Source organism: Miniopterus schreibersii (assembly GCF_964146895.1).
Source record: "Miniopterus schreibersii genome assembly, chromosome: 1".
Taxonomy (NCBI): Eukaryota; Metazoa; Chordata; class Mammalia; order Chiroptera; family Miniopteridae; genus Miniopterus; species Miniopterus schreibersii.
This window is the reverse complement of record NC_138101.1, coordinates 143737727-143757468: the sequence shown is the minus strand read 5'-3', so window position 1 is coordinate 143757468 and position 19742 is coordinate 143737727. Positions and strand designations below refer to the sequence as shown.

The following is a 19742-nucleotide window of genomic DNA, read 5'->3' as shown; positions in this document are numbered from 1 at the left end:
GCCTTACAGTCACAAAGTCACTGAAAGACACAATTAATGGCAAGTGATGACGCCTTACTTGGGGGGAGTTTAAAGAGTACTTCCCATGTGTTAACACACTGGCCACTACCAATGAAGTGTGCACACGCCCCACTGCTGACATGAGGACTAGAAGCCCCATGTGTAGTGTCAGGTGTGGCTTTTTTCAGATCCTGCTTCAAAAGAGTGGGGACACTTACTGCCCTAGCTGGTGGCAGACCCAGTGGCTGGAAACAGAGCCCTTGTGTGTGGGGCTTTCCAAGCCTTCTTCCTGGAAGCTTAGGGACTTCTCTGACACTGGCCCTGCCCTTCCCTCCTTCAAAATCCCAAGGTCTGAGGTGGGATTGGCCAGGCCGGCTTTAGGACAGGCGGTGTTTAGTGAGCTGCTGGACACTCCTACAAGCCGCAGTCCCAGGCAGAGTGGCAGTGGCTGGGTCTGAGCCGGCAACCCTAGATGTAGCAGGTGATACAGGTGATGGGCCACTACTGCCTGCTGGGGCTGTAGCTCGGAGTTTCTGGTAAGTCCTTTCTAGCAGTCAGGGAACTGTCCGGCCAGAGGCACTTTCCTAGGGTTGGGGACAGCGGTTGCTACAGACTGGGTCCCAATGGCTCCTTTAGAAACCTCGAACCCCCGCGGGCCGATCCCACTTCTAGGAATATATCCTAAGGAATCCCAGACACCAGTTGCAAAGAATTTATGCACCCCTATGTTCATAAAAGTGCAATTCACTATAGCTAAGATTTGGAAACAGCCCAAGTGCTCATCAGTAGATGAGTGGATAAAAAAGCTGTGGCACATTTACACCATGGAGTACTATGCGGCTGTGAAGAGGAAGGACCTTTTGGGCTTTGGCACAGCATTGAGAGAACTAGAGAGTATTATGCTAAGTGAAATGAGCCAGTAGGAGAAGGCCAAGTACCAAATGATCTCGCTTATATGTGGAATATAATAAACAAAATAAACTGATGAACAAAGTAGATCCAGAGACATAGAAGCTTGGAACAAACTGAGGGATCTCAGAGGAAAGGCAGGGTGTATGGGGGTGGGTGGGGAGAGATTAATCCGGGAACTTGTATGTTTATGGGCATGGCCCATGGATATGGACATTAGTGTGGGGAGGGCCTGGGGGTGGGATGGATGTGGGGTGGAGGGGATCAGTTGGGTTAAAAGGAGGACATCTGTAATGGTCTCAACAATAAAGATATTTTTTAAAATTTTTGAAAAAAGAATGGTCAAGGATTTGCTTGAGAGTTTTGATTCACATATCTGCTACTGCACAACCAACCACCCTAAAAAAATAAGCTCTTACTATTTCTCAGAATTCCATGGGTTGACTGGGTTCAGATGGGTGGTTTTCCTGCTCTGTCACTGGCACTGTCATGTGCCTGTGACCATATGGCAGCTGGGGCTGGAGTCATTTGCAGGCCTGACTGTGCTGGTCTGTCCAGATGACTCCTTCCCTCCTGTGGCTGGTGCTTTATGTCCCATCCCATGGGGTCTCTCCTTACAGAACTTCTCATTTTTCAGGGTTTCCTATGCAGCCTCTCCTCCAGCAGGGTAGTCAGATTTCTCACAGGGCAACTGGCTTCTGGGAAAAAAGAAAAAGAAAATGCGGACCTAAATCCTAGGATCCTGATCACTCAGCCTGGGAAGGAGGGACAGGCCCTGGGGTCTCAGCACCGCCTGGGGGCCGGATCACATAAGTCGGGGAAAGGATGGGAGGGTCTGCAGATCAGAGCTCAGTGCCACTCCCTAGTCATTTTGGGAGGGGCTTTCTAGGAGAGAAACTTGCAGAGGTATCAGCGGGCACCCCGCGGGGCGGGAGCGACCAAAGTTGGGGTGGGGTTGGCTGCCACGCGCTGGTGTGCACTGGCTGGGTGGGTTAGGCGTGTGGCCTCCAGAGGCAAGGCAGGCTGTGGAGAGGTTTTCTCTTCCTCTCCTGTCTCCCATGAACATCCTGCCCTCTCTCCCAACCCCCGTCTTCGTGTCCCCTTTCAGGAGCCAGTCTCTGCTCCAGTTCTGAGTCCCCGGCTCCTGTTTGCCATCCGCGTCCCCGCCAACTCCAAGCTCCCAGGACGGGAATGTCACCTAGCGCCTTGGGCCCCCACACAGTGCGACGGGCGTACGCGGGGAGCAGAGTGGTGGTGACCGGGGCGGCCGCCGCGCGTAAGAGGCACGCAGCTGTGGGGGGTGCGGGGCCGGGCGGGGACCTGTGGCTGCGGAGCAGGGGTAGAGGTGGGTGGTACCCAGTGAGTCTGAGGTTCCACCCTCAGGGAAAGGAAGGCTACGTGCGCGCGCCCCGTTGCGGGTAGGGTACCAAGCAGCGACGCGCGGCCCCGGCGACCTGGACTGTCCCGTCTTTCAGTGGAACTCAGGGGAAGGGCGGCAGCAGTCGCCACCGAGTCAGCCCAGACCCAGGAGCCTGTTCCCACCAAGTAGAGGGCCCCTAACCAGCGCCGGAGCCATGGGTGGCTGGAGCCCCCCCCCCCCCAATCAAGCCTCCTACAATAGGTGTAAAATCTGATTTTATGGTGTGTAAACCTAGTCTCCCATTTTTTAAAAATCGACTGCGGCCTTTAAGTCCCTCAAATAAGAAATTCTGGAGCCGCCTCTGTTACCAACCTCTGCCCCGGGCGGACGGCCCCAGGACCCAAGGCGAGGGCTGGGCGCTCAGCACCCTCCGTCCGCAGGATCTCAGCTTCCGGAGCCGCGGGCGGCAAAGGCACCCAGGGCCTTTATAACGGGTGCGTGGCGTCTTCCTCGGCGCTTTCCGTCCTCGTGGGGCAGCAGGGAGGACGCCGGGGGGAAGGGGCGGCTCGAGCGCCCAGGGCAAGGGCTGGGTCTTCGAAGGGAGGGAGCGCCCCCTGTGTTCAGACTCCGGCGCTGCCGGGGGAGTGCCCGGGGCCTACCGAATGGCGCCCGATACCCCCGGGGAGCCCAGGGAGCCAGCTCGTCCGCCTCGCAGAGTCTCGCTGGAGCACGCGGCGGCAAACGGGACCGAAGAGGTCCCGGGGTCCGGGTCTGGGCCGGTGGTGGCGGCGGAGGCGGGGACGCCACCTACGGTTTCCGGACACGTGCCAGCTCCCGGCCGGGGAGGGCGCGCTCCCGCCCCGGGCGCTCAGCGCGGGGACCCAAACCTTTTCCCGCGGGCGCACACTTGAGCTCTACGTACGGGCCTTAGGGTCCCAGGGTCCCTGGGTCTGGCTGGGAGCCCCTTTCCTTACTCCAGCCCCCGGGGTGGGAGCCTCGCCCAGCGCCCGGGTCCTCACTCGACGGCTGGAGGGTGAGCCCCCGAGCGCGCCGCTGGCCGCGAAGCTGCGCGCAGGCGAGCGGGGCGGCTGCTGGAGGGGGTCGGGCCTACCCGAGGCGGCAGGACCTGGGCCGGACTCAGGCCGCCCCCGAGAAACTGGAGAGCGGCTCAGCGGCGCCCGGGCGCAGCGGGAGAGGCGGGGCGGCAGGCGGGGGCTGGGGGGCGGGGAGGGGCGGGCGTGCTCCCCACCCCGCTGCTCGCCGTCCCTCTGCGGCTCCGCAGGTGGAGGGGGCGGCTGGCCGCCGTGGGCCTCCTCTCCGCAGGCAGCTCGCCCAGCGCGGGAGGGGGCGAAGAGCAGATAGAGTAGTAGCTCTTCGGGGGGAAAAAAAAGGTCAGAAAAAAGCCAAAAGAAAAAGAGGTTTGATAAATTGCAAGTCACACTTCCAGACAGGACTCCCTAGATTTTCATTTAAATCCAGGCGCTTTCCCATTATAACAGGTCCCCTCCAGTCGCCGGCGCTTAGGAACTGGCCGAATTAGCAAGCTGAGCAGACAGGCAGAAAGGCAGGGATTGTTTAAATCAGTAGGTCTCAAAGCGTGGTCCCTGAACCAGTAGCATCAGCACCACCTAAGAAGTTGTTAGACATGTAAACTCTCAGCCCCTCTGCTACCTACTGAATCAGAAAGTCTAGGGGAGGGTCCCAGCCATCTGTGTTTTAATCCATCCTGTAGGTGATTCTAATACACTCGAGTTTGGAAACCACTGATGTAAAGAACAGAACCTTTGTGTCTGTCTGGGCTGTAGTTTGTAAATACTTTATATACATCTTCTCTCATTATATACAGCCTCTCCCATTTTATAACTGAGCACAAGGGACCAGAGGGGTCAAGCGGACAAGGTGTCCCAACCAGCTTGAGATAGACCTGCAGGTTCCATCCGATCACTCCCTCCCCACCTCTCTGGCTCCCGGTTCCCACTTGTGAACCGGCAGCACCTGTATTATGCTAGTGTAGAGGAGGCCACACTGGGATTTCCACTGGGAGACTCCAGCTTCCCCACTGTTCAAAAGCCATCTTCCCAGCAGTGAGGCAGGTGTATGCACCTTCCTCCCTCTATCACTTTCAGTTTCCAGAAGGTGATGCCTCAGAGACTGATGTGCCCTGGGCTGATGAGGAAGATGGAGTATCCTTCCAACACTCCAGCAGTGAGCTCTACCTGCAGCCTCTGGCAGGTATTAGCCCCTACCCCCTACCTTTCAGCCTGGCCTCACCTTTTTCCTCAATCCCTGAGCCCACTCCCATCTGAGCCAGCAACTCTGCACTGTGAACTACCTGCTTCTTGCACAGCACAGAAATATTTGGGAACTGGGCTGTCAGCTGTGACGCCAGTATGGGGTATTCTGGAGTGCTTGTTAAGTACCTCCTTGCTATGAATTCTCTTCAAACGCCTGCACACTCAAGGAATCCAGAAGAGGGAGTATGCAGGCCTGACAGAAGTCCCCCACTACTTCCCAACCACCCTTAAATGCGTGGCTCTACTCCCTGTTCCAAAGGCTAGAATTAAACAAAATATGTATGTGTCCCCTCCATCCCACCCTACCTTGTCCTCCCTTACCCTGCAATATCAGTTCTTTCACTCATAGTCACAGAGAACCATGGAGAAGTGGAAATCCAACTGCACCTCAGTTCCAGTCATTGCCTTTTGAAAGACTGCCAATGGCAGGCAAAGTTCCAGTTGCTCAAATGCATGTGCCCAGAGGGCATGGAGCTAGCTGTGAATAATATCACCTGCATAGGTATGTTCTGCCTTTGCCCAAAGTCTGGACTCCTGGGGCCACAGGCTGGGAGGAGCATTAGGGTACTGGGAACATTTCCTGCTGTGTGCCAGGCACTGTGTTGGGTGTGGGCAGGAAATTGGAGATACATCAATGCATGCTCTGCCTTCAGGGAGCACGTAGTCTAGTGTGAGGGACACTATCTACCTATCTAGACATATGAATCTATCTATTTCTATATATCTAGATATAGATGCATATGAAAGTGACAATTGCCATGGAGATGTAAAGTGTTTTAGGGGTTCTCAGGAGCGAGAGGTTGTGTTTGTCTAGGATAAGTGGAAAAAGCATTATGGAAAAGTTAATGCCTGAGCTGAATCTTGAGACATGGGTAAAACCTGGGTTAGAGGGACAGAGAGGAACTTCCCACTGGAGCTGTCTCTCTCCCTAGACCAGCTTCCCCCACCCGGGCCCTCTGGTTCTGTTAGTGGCTGTGGTGGCGACTTCTACACTGAACCTCCTTATGGTGTGTGGGGTCCTGATTATGGGTATGGATCACCCAGCAGGCACGGCTGATTCAAGGCTTCCTACTTATCCAATGAGCTGTGTGGGATCTCAGGGGCAAATATGGCTGATTTCAAGACCCCTACTCCCAGCAGAGCAATGGTGAACTCCTCCAGGGTTCTGAGCATAGAAGCAGCTGGGGAGGCCAAGGGAAAAACATTTGCCTTAATGGGCATCTGTGGAGTTGCCCTGGGCAGGGAGAGGCAAAGCAGGGCAGGTAGAGTGTGTGTCATCTTTCCTCCCACCCTCAGTGAACCCTAAGAAGTGGTAGGGCCTGTGGGGACAAGGCTGCCAGGCCCTGAGCTTGAGCTGAGCAAGCTTCAATCCTCCACCATGAGGACAGCTCCCAGTTCTTACTGTTGCCGGACAGGGCTTGCCCAATGCAGCCGGGGCCTCGCCCCCAGGGCTTACAAAGGTTTCCCCAGACAAGTCATTCAGCTCAGGTGAATCCTCCTCCTCCTGAGTACCTATGTACTCTGAATCTCCACTCCCCAGCCCGCTCCCTGCTATGGTGAATTAGGATCCCAGAGAGCAGCTGCTGACCCAAACACCTTGTATAGAGGAGATAGAGGCCAGAGAATTTCCAAAAGAGAAAATAACTTGTCCAGGGTCAGATGTCATCCCCAATTTTGGGATGGTAGGGACCCTAGGATATGATTCCTTTGGAGCAAGGGTTGCTTCCACCTCAGGGTGTCTGCAAGGACCCAAGGGTAGGCCTCATACAGACTCCCACCCCCACCCTGACTCCATACCTGCCCTCTCTTCTGCCCTGGCTCTGTGCCAGTCAACATTGCCTCTGTAGGGCTTACACCTGGGGTCATGCCATGATATAGAGAAAGCTCAGTCTCAGATAAGGCCAGCTGGGCAAAGGAGGGGGGAGAAAGGAGGTAAAGAGACATTAGACTCTCCAGAACCCTTCCTCAGGCTCAGCCACCCACTCCCTTCCAACCTGTCTTCATGCAGAGCTCTGGGCCATGGTGCCTTTGGAGAGGTCTATGAGAGACTGGTTATTGGCCTTTCTGGGGACCCCAGCTCCCTGCAGGTGGTTATCAAGGTGAGAGGGGGTGAGGCTTCTGGCTGGGTGTAGGAGAGCAGGGTTCCATGGAGGGAGAAACAATTGCTGATGCTAGGGTCAACCCACCCTCCTAAAGTGTCTGAGGAACTCAGGAGCTCTGTGCCCTTTTCCTCCCCAGACTCTGCCAGAACTGTGCTCTCACCAGGAGCTGAATTTCCTCACGAGGCGCCCATCATCAGGTGCACCTGGGCCTGGGTGCCGGTGGAAGTGGTGGGGAAGGCACCCAGAACTGCCTGTGGGAGCAGCCTCTCTTCACCCTGAGGCTGAGTGGTAGCAAGTCTAGGGAAACAGAGGTCCCCTCCAGTTTTTTGGAGCCTAAAGCATGGTTTCTCTCCCTGCTGGTGATGGGGTATATGTACCACCCACCCAGCAAGTTCAGCCATCAAAACATTGTGAGCTGTGTGGAACTCAACCTCTGGGCTGCCCCTCACCTAATTCTGCTGGAGTTGATGTCTGGAGCTGACATGAAGACTTTCCTGAGGTACAGCCAGCTGCACCTAATAAGACCCTTCTCCCAGCCCTCCAGGCCCCTCTAAAGACCCTGTCCATGTATGCCAGAATCTTCATGGACTAATGCACCCTCTGCCCAACCCAGGGCCAGCCTCTGGCCATGCAGGACCTGCTCCAGCTGGCCCAGGACAGCCCCAGGCTCCCACTACCTGGAGGAAAATCACTTCATCCACAGGTCAGGAGTCATCCTGGCTCATGAGACCCCTTAGCCCAACTCCCTCCCCAATAAAGAGACCTTCCACATAACTTTTATGAAAGTAGATCAGAGCCAGAGATTCTGAGTTCTGGTAGTGATTCCCCCAACCCCAATTCTACCAGAAACTGCCTGCTGAGCTGCAGTGGGCCCAGCAGAATGGCCAAGATGGGGGACTTGGGGTTGGCTAGAGATATCTACAGGTGTGGGCTCTGGGGAGGTGGGAAAGGCTGCTGCTTCAATGGAGTTTCCCAGCAGCCCAATGATTTGAATAACTTATCACTCCCCTCTCCCTCCTGTAGATGTTCTTTATTACCTGGAGGGCATCTTCACATCCAAGACAAACTCCTGGTGATACCATGCCCTCCCCCTCCCCTGCCTTGGGCCACCTCATGTGAGGAAAGAGGCTTTGCCTGATGGGCTTCATTCAGTTCCCCACACTCATGATTCAGGTCTTTTGGGTACTGCTCTGGGAGATCTCACTGGCCCTACCCTGGGCACACCAACCAGGAGGTGCTGGACTTCATAGTTGGAGGGGGATGGATGGACCCTCCCAGGGGCTGTCCAGGACCTGTGTAAGTATGTAGTGTTGCTCAGGAAGGGGGTCCTTCACAGCCATGGTTGAGCACAAACTCCTGCTTCTCCCCAAGTATCATATCATGACCCAGTGTTGGCAGCACCAGCCTGAACTTGGCCCTAGTTTTGTCAGCATCTTGGAGCATCTTCAATACTGCACTCAGGTATGCCTGTGTGACCTGCCCTGACCATCCTGGTCTTGGGGATCAGGAAGGAGGACATAAAACAACACTGACCCCTTGCTCTCTTACCCTCCCATTATAGGACCCTGATGTGCTAAATTCACCTCTGCCAATGGAGCTAGGGCCCAGAAAGAGACTTCTGGGCTGGAGAGCAGGTCTTTGGAGGGCCTACGATACCCACAGGCCCAGGAACTGAGTCTGGAAAGCTTGAAGAGCTGGAAAGGGAGCTTCTTTGGCCCCTGGCTGCCCTCTGCCTCAAGACCCCCAAATCCTGGGGACCCCAACCTCAGAACATTTGGGATCCCATCTATGGCTGGTGGGCCCCAAGCGGCCCTGAGGGTGATGATACAGGCATTGATGCTAGCAATGGTTCCTCCCTGCACTCCTCCCCAGGCTTCTAGGTGGCTTGTTATTTGAGTAGCCTCTCCCCCCGCCCCCACCCCAGTTTGTGCTGCAAGCCTGGGCCTGTCTCAAGGCTGGCCTGCACCACAGGACTTTCCATCCTGGAAACCAGACCCAGGCCTCCTGGGGAAGAGCCTGGCCACTCCCAGGCTTTGAACTTTGGGATCAGAGTAGAGGCCAACCCCTCTCCCTCAGATGTGGGTGCCCAGTTGAAATTGTCTCCTGCAGGAAGCCTTTGCTGGATTGCCCTTCCCCTATGAGCATCCTTCTTCTGGGCAGTCCGCAACCCTACCAATACCTCTAATAAAGAGCCCTTCTCACCCTGGATGCTAGCTCAGCTGGTTGAAGTGTCGTGATACTTCAAGGTTGCTGGCTGGATCCTGGTCAGAGCATATGCAGGAAGCAAACAATGAATGCACAGATGGGTAGAACAACAAACTGATGTTTCTTTCTCTCTCTCTCTTTCTCTCTCTCTCTCTCCCCCTCTCGCTCTCCAATCAATCAATAAATTATTTTTTTTAAAGAGCTCTTCTGATATCCTCCAGTGATCTGAGTGGACGTCAGGGATGCCTGGGAACTGAGAAAGAGGGGACCACAGGAGGGGGAAGATGAAGCCTGAGTCACCAAAGCTGGTGTGTTTGAGTTTTATTGTGGAGGAGAGTCCTTTGTAGTGTGGGAGGTTAGATCAATAGATCTAGTGCCTGCGAAATAAAATTCATTATCTGGCCTCTCTGGAGAAGTACAGAGCGCCCTCAGAAGAGCTAGGCTGAGGAAGAAGCCCATTGTCACAGTCTTCCCCCCTTAAATTAGTGTCATTGGCTCTGGGACCGCTTGGGTTTGTACAGGGAACAGCCTTGGTGCGTGCAGGGCGTCCCTTAGTGGTTGGCACCTGGCCCTCCAGGACCCTGTGAACCGCCCCAACCTCTGGGTTTGTTTGTCTCTTCCCAGCATGCACAGCGGGGACAAAGCCGCGGGTCCGTCTGTCAGACCAGTCGGTCTGTGCGAGGGCAGGGGCCTAGCCTCATCTCTGGGCCAGGCTGGCCAGGATGCCAATGAGATTGTCCAGCCCCAGCAAATAGCCGTCCTCGCGGTTGCCCTCCTCCCAGGGCCTCCGATGGTCCAGCGTCTGGCCGTCGGGGAGGGGCGTGGTCTTGCCGAAGTCGATGAGCCACACGCCCGCGCGGTGGCAGTGGTCGTGCACGAAGAGCAGGGAGCTGCCGATCACCTGCCGAGCCCCGCGCCGTCAGACCACCGCCCTCTCCCCCGAGAAGCACCCCACCCTCCTCCCGGGCAGCCCTCACAGGCCACGGGCCGGGAGCCTGACGGCACCCCTCTTACCTCGTGCCTCCTGAAGAACTCGGAGACCTCCAAGGTGTCCCGGATCTGCTGCAGGCGGTTCAGGTACCTCCTCTGGACAGGGCAGGAGAGGAGAGGAGAGGAGGGCGCGGTAACTAAACACTTACAGAGCCTCTGCTAATATCGGGGGTTACGATGCCTGCCCGTCTGGTAAATACCGTGGGGGAAAACACAGGCCCTCGAGTGGCGCAGAGCAAACGGGAAGGAACGTAACTGTGACAAAATGCCAGGGTGCGCACGGCCGGGCGTGGCTCGGCGGTTGAGCGTCCACCTAGGATCCAGGCGATCCGGGTTCGATTCCCGGTCAGGGCACATGCCCGGGTGGCGGGCTCGATCCGCAGTCGGGGGCGTGCAGGAGGCAACCGATCGATGACGACTCTCTCATCATTGATGTTTCTATCTCTCTCTCTGAAATCAATAAAGATTTAAAAAAAAATGCTAACGATGCACTAGACAGGATGACCTGGGGGCCTCCCTCGGTTTCAGGCTCCCCAGCGGCTCAGGGTTCGAGGGCCCGGCGCTCACCAGCACTTCCGCATCCCCCTGCACGAATTCCTCGAAGACCCGAGTCACCTGCTCCCGGCTTCGCGTGGTCTTGAAGTCGGTGCTGCAGGATCCGTCGGCTTTCTTAAGGAGGTGGGACAGGAAGTGTCAGGGGCCCCGCACCCGCCAGAGGGGAGAGGATCAGTTAGAGCGGCGGTACCTCCTGGACATTGGAGGCCAGAGTCAGCGAGACGGCCGCCAGAGGGTGCTTATGGGGGGGGGGGGGGGGCAGCGGGCAGGTTTAACGCCGCGGTGTGGGGCTGGCGTGGAGGAAGGGCGGGGCTGTGCGAAGCAGAGCGAGCCTGGCCCACCTTGATTCCCTCGATGCGGAAGCCTAGCGTGGTGCTGGAGCTGATGCCTTCTCGCCACTGCATGTAGCGCGGCTTGGTGACCGCGCGCTGCGCGTGCTCCTCCTCCGTGGGCGCCGCAGGGTCCACCGCCAGCATCTTCTTGTACATGTCCTTCCGCAACTTGGGCCGCTCGCGGGCCTTGGCCAGCTCCTCTTCCAGGTAAGTCCTACGGAGGCGCAGGCGGCAGACTCACACCGGGACAGGTCGGGCACGGCCCTGGGCCCCGCCCGGTGGTCCCCGCCCCGCCCGGCCCGGCCCGCGTACCTGATGCCCATCTTGCAGTCAAGTACGCAGGGGCCGTCGAATCCGTCGAGCAGGTCCTGCAGCTGCAGGTAGCTCTCGCCGTCGCGCTCCACCACGCCGTGGAAGGCGGGCACGCAGCCCCGCAGCGCGTCGGCCATCAGCCGCGACAGGCAGTAGCGCTCGGGCTCCGAGCTGCGCTTCAGGATCAGCCCGCTGGTGCCCGCCGCCTTGAAACTCCCTGCAGACGGGCACCAGTTAACTCTGCCTCTCCCTCCCTCACCCGCCCCACCCGCGCCGCCCGTGCTCACCCGTGTGCCCGGCCAGCTGCACCCAGGAGTAGCGCTTCTTGAAAGGGCTCATGACAGGCAGATTCACCATGGTCCGGATCTTCTGCCAGTGGCTTTTCTGAAAGCAACACGGTCCGGGCCTGCATGTCCAGCGTCCGTCTGGCCAATGCATAAACCCTCCCTCCTCAGGACAGGGACTCGGCCCGCCCCGCCCCACGGCCAGCAGGTAGGGCCCGAGGATTCATTCATTTGTTCTCTCGGTAAGTTTATCGTGCGCCTGTGTGGTGACACTGAGACACACAGGGTGGTGACGGATATCCAGCTCCTCGATTGTGCTGAAAAGAGCCCTGGACTTGGCGTGAGAAGGCTCAGGTTTGTACCCCAGTTCTGCAGCTCAAAAGCTGGGCGGTCAGGTTACTAAACTGCTAGGTCGTTGAAGCTTTAGAACTTTTGTGAATGTGAGAATCACCTGATGACCACCCTTGTTAAAAAATGCAGATTCTTGGGTTTACCACAGGGAAATTCTGAGTAGGTCTGGGTTGGGACCAAAAATTTGCATTTTTACCAATGCCTCAGGATATTTTGGGGCCTGAGAAACAAGCCCCTGAGCATCAGTTTCTTCATCTGTAAAATGGGGAAATAACTGCTCTCACTGGGTTGTTGTGAGTAGTATATGAGGCTTGATTGTGACAAACTCTCCTCCAACCTCATTTCTTGGCATGAAGCAGAAGCTGGACAAATCTGGATTGTTTTTAAATTTATTTTGAGTGTACATTTATTAAAGCTGGGGACAGTGAAACAAGGGAGGGCATAGAATAGAAGAAGCAATGGGAGAGAGACAAGGCAGGGCTGCTTTGGTTCACTAGAAATGTTATGGAGGAGAAATAAGCCAAGGTGGGCTGCTGTCAGCTCACTGGAGAGCCAGAGAAAAGCAGCCTTGGGGGCAGATACAGGAGGTTAACCCAGGACAAGCTGCTGTTGCCCACTGCTCCCCTGGTTGCAAATCTCATGGGGTCCCTTAGAGTTTAGGAGATGCACGCCTGTGGGGGAAGAAGAGGGGAAAGAGAAAAGCACAACCAAATGTAGATTGTGGATTCATCCACTTTGGGACCATAGGTTCCTCTCATTTGGGGAGACAGTCATAGAAACAAACCTTTACAAAGGCCCAGGGCAGGGAGGACAGCCTGGCGAGATCTGAAGAAAGAATGGCTTGGGGTTTCCCAAAATCGTCTGCTATCCCTCGATGCCACATCACTCCTCACCAGCTGGCAAGACCCAGGGCACCCTTGGTCCTAATCTGGACCTAGAAACCTGAGCTTTGAAAATGGGATGCAGAGCTGAGGGCCTGTCATCTTCAATGAAACTGGGAGGGAAATGTAGATTTTGGTGTACCTCATGCCTCATGACCACTGCTTCTGCCTCCACCCAATCCTGAGGGCATCTCATACTCTGGACCTTTCCTCTTCTCACCCCAAACCCATTCTTCCTATGTCTACAGGTTTGTAGTACACAGGTTTGCTCATCCTGTCTTTTGCCTTCTCCCAGGGTGCCTGATTTTAGAGGAGTTACACATGTGTGCCCCCCACAGGGCTGGAACCCAGGAATCCAGCCTCCCTGACAGCGGGAGTTATAAGAGGGAGAGGGAGAGCTGGGGTAGTGGCCTAAATAGGGGAAGGCTGCTGACCATTAAGCCCTCTCCCATGTGGAGGAGATGGGGGTTAGTGACAGGGCGCTGGATGGGGAGTCAGGAGTTGGTTCCAGTCCAGGCTCTGTCACTTCCTAGCTGAGTGAGTCCAGCGGGAACTTCATCTGTTGTGAGCCTGTTTCTTCTGGGAATACATAGCTGCTGCCATAACACAAGCCACCATTTACTGACCGCCTACTGCATGCCAGGCACTTCTCAACCTCCACAAGACAGCATTGCTCCTGCTTTCCTACTGCAGTCCCTACATGGCACACTGGGGTGTGATCACGTGTCCAACCCCCAGGGATCTAGGGGTGTAGCCAGAAGCAGCCCACTAAAAGCATGACAGCTCTTTCAAAACTCCTTTTTTTCACTCTTTAAATACATACAAGGCTTGCATTATGCTGCATAATAACCCAAGTTTTATTATAAAACTCTCCCACCTCCAAATCCTCAAATAAAATTCTGGGAAGATGTATTCAGCAGCACCACCCTATACCCTCTTCTCCCACTCTCATTTTGAGAATCATGATAATGATGATGCACATGGACAGCAAGTGCATGAGGTGGAGGCATTACTGGCATTTTACAGAAAGAAATCAAGGCATGCCCTCACTTCCTGCCTCCAGCCTCCCAGTCCCTGTTTTAAGCTATTTACCAGTCCAAACCCTTCCCTATGTTCCAATTGCCCCAGCAGATTCCAAAGTCCATCTTATCACCCTGATCCCCTTTGAGGGTCAAATGGGACCTCCACATGAGAAAGAGCATTGTACTTGGTGAAGCAATTTGCAGCAACAAAGTGGTGTGCTTTGATCTCTGGGGAAACACTGAGATCTGCCTGGGGACCCCTCTCTGTTGGCTGGACACCTTTGCCTTCATGCAAAGGAATGGATTTAATGGTAGGGCTTTCAGACAGCTTTAGGGGCCTACTGGCAGAATGTGGGACACAGTGAGACCAGAATGTAGTTAATCAGAGGGTACACCTGTTTCTGTAGCCACCCCAGTGGAAGAGGGAATCAGCCTTGGGTCAAGCAAGATGGGAGAACTGCATCATTCTTTCTTCTGGGATCATGTGGGAGCAGTGAGTGGGGCTGAAGTTAGAGGTAGACCTGGTAGAAGGGGATTTAGCACCTGCAGGCCCGGGTTACTGCCACTTGGTTGGTATGTGACAGCACAGCATCAACTGCCTCCCAAGATGATGCAAAATGGGTCATCACCTACCCTCCCAACCCCAATTTTGAGAGGATCATGTCAGCTGAGAGCAGCAAAGACTGAGGCGCGGTCCAGCCATGCAGGTTAAAAGGGCTTTCATAGCATTATGTCATCTGAGCCCTCCCAGCCACCTCCTGAGGTTGGTATGACGGGGTTTAGCTCCCCTGCCAGTAATGGATATGGTCAAACATGGAAGGAGTTGATACAAGTATCGTGGAACTCAGGGTGCTACCTCCCCCAGTGGACATAATGCATATAAAGATGCATGTGTCCGCCCAGGCCTGGTGGCTCAATTGGTTGGAGCATCATCCCATACACCAAAAGGTTGTGGGTTCGATTCCCGGTCAGGGCACATAGGTTGTGGTTCAATCACCCATCGTGGGTGCACGTGGGAGGCAACTGATAGATGTTTCTCACTCACATCAATGTTTCTCTCTTTCATTCTCTCTCTCTCAAAAAATCAATAAAAATGGTGAGGGCTTAAAAAAAAAAAGGTGCATGTGTCCAAAAAGGCTCCTGGAGAAACATTCTTTGGTGGGTGGGTGATGGATGACTTGGGCACATAAACAACAGCAGGGAAGATATTTTGAGCAGGTTAGGCTTTTATTGTATGGATCTCAGAAAGCAGATTTATTATGTTACAAAGTGAAATCTACCTGAAAAGAGGGCCAAAACCCCATCCTCTGGCCCAGCCTACTCGCTACATAAGTCTGGAAAACCAACTCACAGCCACAGGCTACCTGAGCATCTTAGGGCAAAAAGCCCAGGAGAGCTGACCCATGTCTTTAACAAAGTCACAGGTAGACCCTATGATAATTCCTCACCCCTAGGGCTGAACTAGGAGCATCTCTCTCTGGGCACAGCTTGGCTAGACACTAGCTTCTGACTCTTCTTTATCTAAGCTCCATTTGGAAGCCCCGAGGACTCCTGCTTTTTATATCACATCAGATACTCAGTGTATCTTCTGCCAGAATGGACCCTTTGCTCTGCCTTTGGTGCTCATCCCCATGGTTGCTGACTCCCACTCCCTCCCTCCAGCCATCCAGCCCCAGGCTGAAACTCTACCAGCCCAACCCCCTCCCCGTGTTCCCATTGCCCTGTCAAACTAGCACTCCCTGTGGTGGTGGTGGTGGAGATGGTGGTGGTGGTGAAAGCAATCAGTTTAAATTTATAAAATCATTTGCACTAAGGTATTAGTGACCCACGACTTCACCCTCCCCAGGGCGTTTACTTTTTAAAAAGGAAGTCGGTTAACCTAAATTCTGCTCTATAATTAGTGAAAAGTGAAGTATGGGAGTTCTGGGTCCAGGACAGGATGGCATCCAGGTCTCCTTACCCATCCCGGAGCACTGAGAGAACCAAATGAACAGGAGCCAAACACCCTCTCTTCTGCTAGAGCAACACCCAAAATTGTTTTAAGAGGCAGGCAAGGCCTAAGGTACAGTCATGCCAGCTGTCCTTGGGGATAGGCTCCCACCCCCACCCCTTCCCCTACCTGTATGGGTTTCCCCTTGCCCATGACTTTTCCTTGTACTAAAGGAAAGGCCCAGGGAGGGAGGCAGGCTGTCCAGCCCCAACTGCCCTGTGGGAAGCAAGGCTCCTGGCAGGCTGTTGGGGGCTCTTAGGAGAAAGGGAAGGTCGTATGTGCCTGGCAGAGGCAAGGCAGAGCTTCCCCTGGCCTCCTTCTGCTCTGGCTATTCCGTTATCTGCTCAGGCCGGAGTGTAGAGGGCCGGCGACCCGGCAGCTCCTGGGTGCCACCGCAGTGCCCTTCTCCCAGGCGCATCGTAACGGTCAGGCAGCCCACGGGCTCTGCTTCCTGCCTGGGGGAGCCCTGAAGGCAGCCTGGGCGGGCGCTGTGCCGCTCCCGAGCCCGGACCGGCGCGAGGCAAAGTCCGCGCCGAGCCCTTCCACGCGGACGCAGGCGGCCTCTGTCAACAGTCCCGGGCTTATCTGCCGCCGCCGTGGCTGTTTGCCTTCGGGGAGGCCCCGGCGGCTGGGGGTTGGGAAGGCCTGAGAGACGCAGCCTTGGAGCCTTGGAAGGGCCTTCAGGAGGCCATCTGCTCCAGCTCCTGACCATGTGGGAGACGGCGAGGCCCAGGGTGGGGGAGGCGGGCCGAAGGGCCAGAGACGACCGGGGCACAGCGGCGACTGTCCCTGGAGTTGACCCCCGCCGGGCCGCCTAGGTTGCGCACAGGCTTGGGCCGCCGGACCTCCTCCACCCACGGGCGTTAGAGGGAAGCCGGGGGCTGCCGTCGGGGCGCCCCTCCTCCTGCGCCCGCCTCTCGGTTGTCAGAGATTTGAGCGGGGGAGCCGTGGACCCAGATACTGCTCCGGATTCATCGAGGAGGCAGAGAGGGAGGAGACCTCCCACTGCCCCACATTCCACCCCCTTGGAAATTCCACCCCGTGGGTGGCACCCGCCTCCCTACGTGGGCCAGGGTTGCACTGGGAACGATCGTGGGTCAGGGGCATCCTTACTCCCGGGAGAGGAGAGAGGGACTCCCCGCACCCTACACCTGGCGGCGGGGTGTGTTCCTATTCTGAGACTTTTTTTTCTTCGGTGTCACAAACCATGCCACCCTCTGGGTAATGTAAGTCTCACGGGGTAACTGAGTCACGGATCCACTGCAAGTCGTTACAGTGTCTCCCCGCCTCGTCCAATCGTAGCGCGCGGCGGAGCCGGGGTTCAGCAGGCGGGGGCCGCGCCCAGCGCTCTCCCCGCGGCTCCCCCGCAACCCCGGCGAGCGCGCGCCGCTCCCGCCGCCCCGCTGGGAAGGCCGGAGCCGCCGGAGCCCGCGGGGCGCCTTTCGTTCGCCTCTCCCTCAGCTCCTGGGGCACTTGCATAACGTGGATCTAGAGCAACTCCTTAGCACTGGCCATGGGGAGTTATTTAAAGTATTTGGCCTCCGTTTAAACAAGGGGCACGGGACGGCTCTCCCGGGCGCGGCACACCCCTAAGAGGCAGGCACCGGGAATGACTTCGCCACACCCTGGCCTGCGTTATTCGGGGGTCAAACCAGGCCTCCGACACCAGAGTCGGAGATTAACAAACTGATCACGCCCTTTCAGCCTCAGTTTACCCTCCCCCGGCCCTAATCAGTTGCAGTAAACCGAGGAGGGCGGCGTTCCGCTCCCTGCCAGGGCTCCCAGCCCTGCGCTCCTCCCTTCCCCGCGTCCACGCCTCGTGCGGGCTCGGGGAGCAGACGGCGGCGGTTCCCGAGCTGAGCCTGGAGCGCGGCTCCACTCCCACTCAGGAGAGGGAAACCGTGGCAACGGCGGGGGTGGGGCCGCGGCGCGGGAGAGGGGGCGGCCGGATTGCGAGACTCACGCGCCCCTCTCTCCCCGAGAGTTAGCGGGGCAGTGCCAACCCCTCCGATCCTCAAGCCCACCTCGCAGTCCGCAGGTCACGACCCCCTGCTCCCCACCGCACCCGGTCCCCTCGGCCGGGCGCAGGCTCCTCCTCACTCGCCTTCTTAGACGCCCCAGGGCGCGGGCCGCGACCCTGCAGGGGGACCCCGGTAAAAACTGCCGAGGCGAGAGGTCCGCCCGGCCCCGCCCTCCGACCCCTAGGCCCGCTGGGCAGTGAGAATAAGACCCTCGGCGGAGGGGACTGAGGCAGGAGTCGGACCTCAGAGAGCTCGGAGCTGGGTCCGCAGCGTGCGGCCCCGGGCCCCGCGCTGGCCCCGCCCCCGAGGCCGTACCTGACCCACGTCCTCGCCGGCTTCCAGCTGCACGTTGCCGCGGCTCCGGCTCTCGCTGTCGCTCAGCAGGTCGTCCTCCGAGTCCTCGGGCAGCGACGAGGAGCCAGTGGAGGAGAGCGACGAGGTGGAGAGGCGGCGCGGCTGCTGCAGGTGCGACGAGCCCACGGCCGGGAGCCAGCCGCCCTCCGGCTCGGGCGGCCCGGGGCTGGCCGGGGGGACGTCCGGCTCCTCGGCTGTCACAGTCAGCTGCGGGATCACCGGGGCAGGGGGAGCCCGCGGGAGCCCGTTGGGGACTTGTCCCCCACGCCGCTTGGCACCGCGGGCCCGGGGCTCCCCTGCGGCGGCGGCGGCGGCGACCGCGGCGCAGCGCGCCTCGAAAAGCAGGCGCAGCTCCCCGACACTCCGGCGCGGGGCCCGCTCCAGCCCGGGGCTGCACGGCCCCGCGCCTCCGGGCCGCGCCATGCCCGTCGGGCCCCCGGGCAGGGTCATTTCCCGGCACAGGAGCCTCAGCGGAGCCCACCAGCCCGCGACGCGGCGGGGACTGGAGCCGCTCGGCGCCCCGGGCTCGAGACTGCCCCGAGGCGGAGCCTGCGCCGCCGCCCGCCCGCCGCGCCCCGCCTCGGCCGCGCCCCCCGCCCACTTCTTTCACTTTCAGAGAAAGCGCGGGCCTCCGAGGGCCCCTGCGGGGCGGAGCAGGCTCCCTGTCGCCGCTCCCGGTGTCCGGGAAGCCCAGGCAGCGTGCACGGAAAGCCAGGGCCTGGTCCTCGCGTGCTCCCTGGGCCCGTCCTCGAGGAGCCGGGAGGGGCCGCTGCACCTCCGAGTCCCGCAGCCTTCCCTGGCTCCGAGCCGGGAGGATTCCTCCCCGCGGCGCCGGGTCTCTGGCCCCGCAGGGGAGGGGCTGGTCTTTCTCCCGCGCTCCCACCCAGTCCCTCGGGCTCCTTTCCGCGTTCCTTCCATCCGGTCTTCGGGGCTTTTCTCCGCCCAGTGCCCCTTCAGCACAGAGTTCAAGGCCATTGGCTTTCCAAACAAGCCTCACCCCAGGGCGTGCGCCCAAGTGGGGACACCGTCCCAGGAACAGCTGAGACTTCTCTCCTCAAAGTCCCCACTGCCCAGCAGGCAGAGAACAAGGCCGGGGCCAGGGCTGGGGCCTGGACCTCTCCGTGTGTCGGGGCAGAGTCCTGGGCAGCCCACCTGGTCGCAGGCTGATGGGGGCTGAGCCCCTCTTTCCCCTTTCCTTTTGTAGTTTGGGGCTTGGAGTCCGCTGTGCGACTGTAAGCAGGTCATTTCCTCTCCTTGAACTGCTGATTCTCCTCCCCAAGGTTACCCTCCACATCACAGGTTTGCTGTGAGAATAAAATACAATGAAAGATATGAAATCTCGAAAACGTTAGACTAATTTTAGTGTGGGTGGTAGAAATAGCCTATCTCAGGTTCCCCACACTCTAAATGTAATTAGAAAAACCTCACCTGACCCAGAGTTGGGGCTGTGACACTGCGACGTGCTCTTCAGTGGCATCATTGGGGTGTCTTTGGCTACTTCACATGTTAGTGGTTAATGGAACTGCAAGGCTGCTTTGAGTAGAATTCAGTGTTTCACAGCATTTCCTGTCTTCCCCCAAATGCCACAAGTGAGAATCCCTTATCAGGTGCCTGGTGCCTAGGAATTGTTGGGGGCCCTGTGGGGACAGTGTCCCAGAAGGATTGCCTCTGATGCTGGTGGCCCAGAGAAGGAGCTTTCCTTTCCTTATGTCCCTTCAGCCAGGACTCAAGGATGGCCCTGGAGGAGAGAAAAGGAGGGTTCAGAGAGAGAACTGGAACC

The 19742-nt window shown here is 57.5% G+C and overlaps 2 protein-coding genes across 3 annotated transcripts; one reads left to right on the top strand and one right to left on the bottom strand.

Moving 5' to 3' along the window:
* Positions 1-2100: 2100 nt before the first annotated feature.
* Positions 2101-8545, top strand: LTK (leukocyte receptor tyrosine kinase; the record flags this gene model as incomplete). The annotated part of the gene is given in 17 exon segments (XM_081123870.1): positions 2101-2185; positions 2601-3187; positions 4396-4501; positions 4913-5065; positions 5871-6051; positions 6572-6662; positions 6802-6841; positions 6844-6862; positions 7054-7183; positions 7279-7322; positions 7324-7368; positions 7485-7589; positions 7839-7959; positions 8037-8126; positions 8227-8269; positions 8272-8394; positions 8397-8545. Coding segments are annotated over 17 exon segments (2112 nt in total).
* Positions 8546-9174: 629 nt separating this feature from the next.
* ITPKA (inositol-trisphosphate 3-kinase A) lies at positions 9175-18456 on the bottom strand. 2 transcript variants are annotated; one of them, XM_081153856.1, is made up of 7 exons: positions 17924-18456; positions 11347-11443; positions 11060-11276; positions 10757-10961; positions 10476-10529; positions 9885-9956; positions 9175-9771 (listed from the first exon to the last, which is right to left on the bottom strand). In XM_081153856.1, exons 1-7 carry the CDS (start codon positions 18410-18412, stop codon positions 9568-9570), a joined length of 1338 nt encoding a protein of 445 aa, XP_081009982.1. In that variant the 5' UTR covers positions 18413-18456; the 3' UTR covers positions 9175-9567. The 2 variants fall into 2 exon arrangements, with proteins under 2 accessions (XP_081009982.1, XP_081009981.1); XM_081153855.1 differs by having other exon boundaries at positions 10428-10529; positions 17924-18453.
* Between the last annotated feature and the right edge of the window lie 1286 nt (positions 18457-19742).